We start from the raw sequence: 8,841 nt of genomic DNA, 5'->3' as shown, positions 1-8,841 counted from the left end.
CTTTGATTGACAGATTTAAAAGGAGAAATACTTGGAAATGCAAAAACAAAATGATTTCTTATTACATTTGTTCTCTTTCAGAAGAAAAATGACACACAGACATGTTAGAAACTCTAAAACAGAATTTTCATTGGAGGAGGACTTTAAATAAGACAAATTTTCCAAGATTCATGATTTGCAGGTGGGATGAAGTAGTTGGCAGCTTTCCCTCTTCCTCCAAACAGACAGATCTATTCCCCAGCTCTCCTCCAAATCAGCGATTGGAACTTCAGGTCTCCACATGTGAGTTTTATGGTCCCTCCAGCTGCTCCTGAGATCATTGAAGATCCTGCTGTGTAATTCTGGGCTGATCTTCAAAAGCACTGATGATTTAGGAGGTGAGGACTGGGGGGAAACCCTGCAAGGAAGGAGATTTAGATCCCATTGGTGAACAGGCCTCCTGGAACTGTGGTTCATAGCTTCAAATGCAAGTCAGTTTATAACACTTTTTATTATTTTTTTTCTCAAATGTCCCTTTTTGCTCAAATAAACCCACCATTAGTACTCACTTCCCGACAAACGTCTCGTGTCTAACAATCATAAACGGGTCTGCCAGCATGAAGATACCTCCCCTAAGGCCTTTGTTTCGCCGTTGCATGCTAACATTTCCAGCGTTCGTCCAAAACCGTTCCTGATTTAGCACCTGCTCATAAAAAGAAAAGAAAAAAAAAACTGAAACCCTGGCAGGTGGATCGGGCGCCACTCTCTTTGATCAGAGCAAAGGCGCATATGATATACGACCACATCAGCGTGATGCATCTGCTCACCTCGTGTCAAAGCTGCCCCCACCCCCTGCTCAGGCCAACCTCTGAAGGTCGCAGGATTCAAATGTTGTCTTCCAGAATGACGTTCGCATTTGTAGTTTTCTCCACCTGCACGTTCAGTGTGTGCAGGCGGAACTTCTTCATGCATGGCTGCTTTGACTTTCTTTAAACTCAAACAAATTAGTTTTGGAGAACATTTGTGACTGAAAGTAAATGATTTGCTGGATGTTGTGGCCTTCACCAGGGGTTTGAAACTCAATCGCACAGGGGGCCAAAATCCAAAACACACCTCAGGTCACGGGCCAAACAGGATCAATATTTATGGAACACTCTAAAACTACCTTTCAAAACAGCCTGAAAAACGTTTAAAAAAGTCTAAATTAGCCAAAACAGCTAGCATGTAGCTAAAATATTGGATAAACTTTTAAAAAATCTTAGCAAATACCAAAATAGTCCAAAAAGCTAGCAGAATGCCAATTTCTTAAAACTTTGAAACTGTAGCAAGTTAGAAATGAGATAAGATAACATCAGGTCATTAATAACAACAAAATAAAATGATCTGGAGGGTCGGATGGAATTACCCGGAGGGCCGGATCTGGCCCCCGGGCCCTGACTTTGACACGAGGTCTACACGGTTTTAAAAAAATCAGCAAATTCTTTAGGACGTCCAGAACAACCAGATTTTCAAAGATAAAAGCCTGACATCTGCAGAAGCGAGTTTGCTCTCTGCTCTCCACTAATGCATTAACTCATGACGGGAGGTTCTGCTTGCTTTCGTACGCTGCCTCATGATTAGCTGAAGCTGCAGCTGGAACAGCAGCTTTAACGCTTTTTTTTTTTTGTCTTGTCTAACCTTGTTCTTTCTCCTCCTCATATTAACCCTCTGATTTCCTCCTCTCCCCCTTTCTCCCCCTCTCTGTCTTTTCTCTGCATGATCACGACAGGGTCAGTCTTGTGCATGACTCCTGCTAGCGGTCTTGGTAGGTCCTGACATTCCCGTTGTTCTCTCACACACTGGGGTGGGGTGGGGTGGGGTGGGTAGAGGGCGGTGTCTGCAGCCCTTACAGGTGAGGCAACATTTCAAAATAAAAAAGCAAACCTCTTCCCAGGTCTCCATTCTTGTGTTTTTGGGTGGAGGTGTGTCACCTGAAAGGAGCTCCGGGTTTGACTGACTGTTCTTTTTTTATGTTTTTTGTGATCTGTTCTTGTGCTTTAGGGTAGCTTCTGTTTGCTGTGTTTTGATCAGGAAATTTAAATCAGTTTCCCAGAGAAAACCTGTCCGTTGGCGTCGCTTATCTCCTCAACAAAAATAAAACGCAGCATCTTGTTACTAATCGACAAAACCTGAGACTAAAGTCACAGATTCTAGCCCAAAAACTGCAGTTCAAATGTTTAAAGGCAACAAAATAAACCAGGATAAAGTTAATTTGTAGTTCTGATAGTAATAATATTTCACAACACATTTTATTTTGAAAATTTTAAAATTTCCCACTTTATCAAGCCTAATTATGAACTAGATATATAGCATTGCCTGCAATAATGCTAGTCTGAATACTGTTAGCTGAATTCAGCCGCTGAAGATGCTATTGCTGATAGCTGAAGATGCTGAAAATGAAAGCTAAAAACGCTGAAGCTGATAGTCAGCTAAAATATTAGCTAAAGGCCAAATTAGCCTAAAGCAACGAACAAAAAAAACTTATCCCTTCCGCTCTCTTTGGGGTCCAGATGACTCCAACCACATATTGATGTGTGATTCCTTCCATGACAAATGTGGACAAATGTGGACAGGATTTTATGTCTGCCATGGACATTAGTGAAACTCAAAAATAAATGATAGAAGAAAGTTCAGCGCACTGTCTTGTGGGGTCCAGATGACCCCACTTTTAATGTGAACAAGCTAAGGAGAGATGAAGGGTTAAATTAGCCAAAACAGCTAGCATGTAGCTATAAAAATAGCTAAACTTCAAAATTGACTAAAATACTGAAAAAAAAGCCTAAATTAGCCAAAACAGCTAGTGTGTAACTATTAGCCTAATTCCGAAATAGCCTAAAAACAAAACAATACCAAAACAAAAAAAACATTAAAATAAATAAATAAATACATGGACTGTGACCCAAGCTAGCATGGTACTTGCTAGCTCCCACTTTAGCACTAACGTCCCACAACGCCGCATGTCACAGGAAGGCCAATCCAGTGATATATGACGGTGTGTCCGTAGCTTTATGGTCCAAACATGCTAAATGTTTAGTATCAATTAATTAGTTAAACATCAAAGCAAAAGAAATGTCAATAATAACAAAGAAAAGTAATTAAAAGTCTCACGAGGGCTCCAACCAACTCTTTGAAGCTCATCCAAAAAGAAAAAGAAAGAAAAGACTGTAAAGGAGTTCAGTTCACTAAGTAACCACTAGGGCACATGTGTCATTTTGACAAGGTATATTTTTATGGAATGTAAAATATTGAAAGTTATTTAAGGTTTAAAGTGATTTATTCTGGAATAATATTCCTGCCTTTTTGTTATTCATAATTATGTTAAAAAGTTATAGTTGAATAGTTTTAAAAATTGGCTTTTTGGACTATTTTGGTATTTACTAAGATTGTCAGGCTGTTTTGGAGTTTATCTAGTATTTCAGCTTCATGCTAGCTATTTAGTTTTTTTTTTTTTAGGTTTTAGGGTTAGGGTTTTTGGAGTTTAGGTAGTATTTAGACGATAGCTGTTTTGGCTAATATAGGCTTTTTGGGTTTTTTTTAGGTTGTTTTGGAGTTTAGCTAATATTTTAGCTACATGCTAGCTGTTTTGGCTAACCTATTTTTTTTTGGGGGGGGGGTTAGTTTGGAGTTTAGCTAATATTTTAGCTGGCTATCAGCTTTAGCGTTTTCCGCTAATAGCTTCAGTGTTTTTAGCTATCAGCACTAGCATCTTCAGCGGCCAAATTCAGCTTACATCATTCACACTAGCATTATTGCAGGTAATGCTATATATCTAGTTCATAAATATGTTAAAAAGTTTAGGTTTTAAGTTTTAAAAATTTCATTTTAGTGTTCAATAAATGTTTATCCTATTCAGCTCGCGACCTAAAGTGTGTTTTCAATTTTCAGGGTTTTCAGGGGTTTTTCTACACGGCCAAATGTTAAAAAGCCAACATAAAAAATAAAAACAACGTGCTTCTCCAAACAAAATTCTTTTTGGACATTTTGTCTTTAAATGAACCGAATAGCATTAAAGTCATTGCCCTGGCCTCTCAAAAATGGCTGTGGTTTAATGACATCATATCCTGTGATCACATGTAGTTGAAACAGAACCGACGGCAGGTGGTTTCGGTAACCGATTTCAAGGGATGTTTGTCAAAAGTTTCCTTCAACATATTCATGGATTAAAACATGTTTTTAAGTAAAAAAGTGATTGATTATAGATGAAGTCTTTTGCTCTGTGAGTTCTCTGGGAAAAGCTGCAAACTGATTTTCCACATAAATTTCCTTGTGATTGTAATCAGCTTCTCTCCTTTTTGTTTTTGTTTTTGTTTTCTCCCATGCTCCTTTTCTTTCTTTCTGTCTTTCTTTCTTTCTTCCTGTCCTGGCTTTGCATTGTGAATGGTTGCATGCCATCTGTAACCCTAACGATGGCTCGCTGGCTCCAACCGCAACAAATGTCCCCCAAAAAACCCTGCACTGTTACCATGGTTACCATAACGCTCCACAAACCTGTCCATCGCTACCACCTCCACCTCCTCCTCCCTTTTGCTTCTCATCTCCCTCCCTTCTTCCCTCAAAAAACAAAGTCCCAATGATGTACAGTGCTACGCCTGCTACTGTCTCTGCAGCAACAACTCCTGCCACAAGTGTCCCCTACGCAGCAACAGCACCAGCCAATCAGGTTTGCTCCTTTTAAAGCTTTCTTTCATCAGTCCCTGGAGCTCTGAATAAGAACTGCCGTCTCACGAGTAACCTGCAGCAGGACTTCTTCAGAGCTCCCACATTTGCAAGCAGTCGTTGTGTTATGTTGCATCACTTATTGGTTTTCTTTTGCATGTTTTTTTTTGTTTCCTCTGGAGTCTTCATCTGCAGTAGGGCCTCATCTGTGCTGCTTTACGTGCTCTGCAAACTCACAGAAAACCGCTCGGGAATTCACCTTTTCACCCTTCTGCGCAGATTAAAATAAAAACAAACGTTTACGTGTTGCAGCAACCTAAAAACAGCCGGCCAGAGTGACGCACGAGGGTCTCCGGCTGGCAATCATTTACTGAGCAGAGGTGCTCTGAGGACACGGAGGAAGTGGGACGTGCTCCACATGCTGAAGCTGAAGGCAGTCTGAGTCGTTCGAATGTTTGATCCAGGAGGATTCGGTTTGGGGTTTATTGCTCCTCATCAGCCAGTGATGCGCTCACTTCCTGTGAGTCACCGTCTCTTCCTGTAATTGGCATGCAGCAGCAGCAGCAGCAGCAGCAGCGGCGGCAGCAGCGGCGGCGGTATTTTAAAGATGCAGGAGGGACCATGACGTCAGCCTTCTTCTGTCTGCACCCGTCAGATCCAGACAGGCCGCACCTCGTTTGCTCCTGCTTTCTTTTAAATCAAATTAAGATTATTTCGATGGTCAGACGTTTTGATGTCTGTCTAGTAAACATCTCTTTTTAGAAATCTTTTACATTTAAATACAACTGGATGAACGGAAATAAGCGGATATCATTATTTTCAGCTGAGCTTTTTCAAATCAAACCAGACCGAACCCGTGTGAGGTTGGCGTGAGGTTGGCGTGAGGTTGGCGTGTTGCACCGTGTCCGTCTGAGCTCGGGACAAACTTTGACTATGAGGTTGCAGCGCCCTCTGCTGGCAGATCACTGCACTGGTTTGAGGTCCAGCTCCTCTTCATCCCTCTGAAACTTCCTCCTCCTGACATCATCTGCCTCACTAACTCACACACGCCACTGTTTAGGCTGATCGATAACCACTCGCCCTCCGACACTGTCCCTCCCCCCCACACACTGTTTCTGTCTTTGATATGAGTGAGGGGTGATCAGGAATAAACTAAGAACCCTTAAAGTCCCATTCCGATCATCTTTTGATCCATTTTAACCTCTTAAAACCTGGCGTTCACATGCAGGGATATCACACTTTTGGTTTAATTACCAAAGTAGTTCATTCTGCTCAACCGGCGTCAGGTGACTAAAGGGCTGCCACCAACGATTATTTTAATAGTCGACCAATCGGGTCTCACGTAAACTGGGTGTAAAGCACACATCTTAGCCATCATTAGCTTTAAACTAACTAAAAATAAAGACAACGAAGATGATAGTTTATTGAACTTTAAATGAATCATGTAGCCTCTGTCCTTCATTAGTTTATGGGATTAAAACGATTCAATCAAAAGAGAGATCAGGAATATACTTTCCATCAAACTCATTTTGACAGGTGCCCCGCCCCTCAAGATGACGTAACAATTTAATATCAATTATATATATATAAAGGGTATATAAGGTCAAAGGTCACCTGTCAAAACGAGTTTGATGTAAGCATATTCCTGATCTCTCTAATGAGGTCGACATCTGAAACAAGGAAATATTTTTGACTCAAGATAAAGTTTTTGGTCTCAGTCACTCAAATATAATAAGTATTTTTGTTGGTGCTGAACGCTCACAACTTTGTTTAACTTTACTACAGTCTGACTCCATATAATATAAAGTAACAACTAATCAACTATTAAATTATTCGTCGACTATTTTAACAGTTAATCGTGGCAGCTCTTCTGAGTACAGAGGGTTAGCTCATAAATTAGTAAGTTAAAATCGTTCCCATTGTTCTTTTCTAGCCAAAAATCAACAAACCTGTGTCGTCTTCTAGGACATAGTTTCTGCAAAACGGCAGGACTTTACCTCTGAGTTGTGGGCGGGAGCAACCCTGCCCTCTTTCCTGTCACCTATAGCTGAGAGCTCTCTGTTTACAAGCTCTCCTGCTTGCTTACACCCCCAACATTGGAGCTCTCCAGCCGTTCAGTCATTCAAACCGATTGCTCCTGAGTCACCACAACTTGAATAAATAAATGAGCAGTCTTAACCTTCCTTTTCTTTTGTAAGTTAGAAATCACGGAGAGGTTTGACATTTTCATCTTAGGTCCACTGTGAGAGACAAACAAAAATCTGGAAATCACATTTCAGGATTTTTCAAATAATATGTGTAGAAAAACACCCCCATAGCACGATGCCACCACCTCCATGCTTCACAGTAGAGACGGTGTTCTTCATTCTTCCTCCTCCAAAACACGGCTAGTGGAATCAAGACAAAAACGTTCTGATTACATCCAAACAAAAACAAAAAGGCGGGCCTGGACATGTGCTGGTTGAAGCAGGAGAACCGTCCTTTAAACCATGACGTTACCAACAGTAACCATGGAAACCTTATGGGTCATTGACCAGCTCCTCACGTGTAGTTCTGGGTTGGTCCATCATCTTCTGAGGCTCTTAGAGACAAAGTGAGATCTGCCATGGAGTCCCGGTCTAAAGGGGGTTGATAGTCATGTTTGGCTCCTTCCATTTTCTAATAGTTGCTCCAACAGTGGATCTTGTTTCACCAATTTGCTCCGCAATAACCTTTTTCAGCCTCGTTTGCTTCTATGGTGTCCTCAGATAGCTCTTTGGCCTTGGCCATGTTAGTACTCAGTGTCCTAATGATTGTGTGGGGTGGACGGGTGTCTTTATGCACCTCAAACTTATAATTTAGGATAATAAGTGGAGGTGGACAATTTAAAGGAGGACTAGCAGGTCTGTGAGGGTCAGAACTCTAGCTGGGTTTCAAATACTTCTTTGCAGCAGAAGCAGATGAATCAATTATTTAAAAATCCTACTATGTGATTCCCAGATTTCTTTAGATTATGTCTCTCATAGTGGACATGTATACGTCCTATATCATCAGAAAAATTCAACTGTTAAAGCCACCATTTTTATCAGAGTGGGTCTTTAAAGTCGAGGTCCGGCACTCCAGATCATTTTAATTATTGTTTTTTTAATTATTAATTGCTACAGTATCTTCCTCTAATTTCTAATTTGTATAATTTTGACAAAATATATTTTTATAGAGAGTAAAATATTGAAAGTTATTTACGGTTTAAGTTGATTTATTCTGGAATAATATTCCTGCCTTTTTATTATTCAGAATTATGTTAAAAAGTTTTGCTTATAATGTTTTAAAAAAAAATGGTATTCTGCTAACTTTTTGGACTATTTTAGCATTCGGTAAGATTTTTTTTGTCTATTTTGCAGTTTGACTAATATTTGAGCCACATGCTAGCTGTTTTGGCAAATTTAGGCCTTTTTTTAAAGTTTTTTAGGCTGTTTTGGAGTTTAGCTAATATTTCGATGCTAGCTATTTTGGCTAATTTAGACTTCTTTTTTTGTTGTTTTTTAGGCTATCTTGCAGTTTAGCTAATACTTCAGCTACATGCTAGCTGTTGTGGCTAACCTAAGTTTTTTTGTTTGTTTTTTAGACTAAGTTGGCATTATGCTAATATTTTAGCTGACTATTAGCATCTTCAGCGGCTAAATTCATCTTACAGCATTCACACTAGCATTATCACAGGTTGTGCTGTATATCTAGTTCATAGTTAGGTTAAAAGGTTACAGTTTTAAATTCGTTTTAGAGAATTCAATAAATGTTCATCCTGTTCGGCCCGTGACCTGAGGACTTTAGAGTTTGACATTCCTGCTTTAGAGGTTTTTTTTTTATCGAAATGTTTCCTCCAAAAAGGAAAAATCTGTGACAGTTTGTGTTGTCTTGCAGATTGAACTAAACACCCTCCCCTCTTTCTCTTTTGCTTTTCTTTCTTGTTCTCCAGATCATCCTGAAATAAACAAAGAGGCGGAGTTTCACCAAGCTGCACTAGAAAACCCAAAACAACCCCTCTGTAAATACTACCTAGCCTCCGCCGTGGAGGTTCAGCAACCTGCATGCTAAGAGTGTAACACTTCAGATTTAACCGTAAGAACTGCAGTGCCGGAGTAACACACACAGAGTAACACACACACAGTAACACACACAGGAACTGTATGT

The 8,841-nt window shown here is 40.1% G+C and overlaps 1 protein-coding gene across 3 annotated transcripts in view; it reads left to right on the top strand.

Annotated features, from left to right (window-relative positions):
- Positions 1-8,841, top strand: part of mbnl2 (muscleblind-like splicing regulator 2) — a gene marked incomplete in the record, with an annotated part of 69,978 nt that overhangs the window by 58,929 nt on the left and 2,208 nt on the right. Inside the window, 3 exon segments of one of the 3 annotated variants that reach the window (XM_036213525.1) lie at positions 1,748-1,783; positions 4,584-4,678; positions 8,627-8,841. In XM_036213525.1, the coding sequence (XP_036069418.1) occupies positions 1,748-1,783; positions 4,584-4,678; positions 8,627-8,641 (146 nt within the window). 3 annotated transcript variants of the gene reach the window in all.

This window comes from Oryzias melastigma, linkage group LG9 (assembly GCF_002922805.2).
Source record: "Oryzias melastigma strain HK-1 linkage group LG9, ASM292280v2, whole genome shotgun sequence".
Classification (NCBI taxonomy): domain Eukaryota; kingdom Metazoa; phylum Chordata; class Actinopteri; order Beloniformes; family Adrianichthyidae; genus Oryzias; species Oryzias melastigma.
This window is presented reverse-complemented; position numbering and strand designations above follow the sequence as displayed.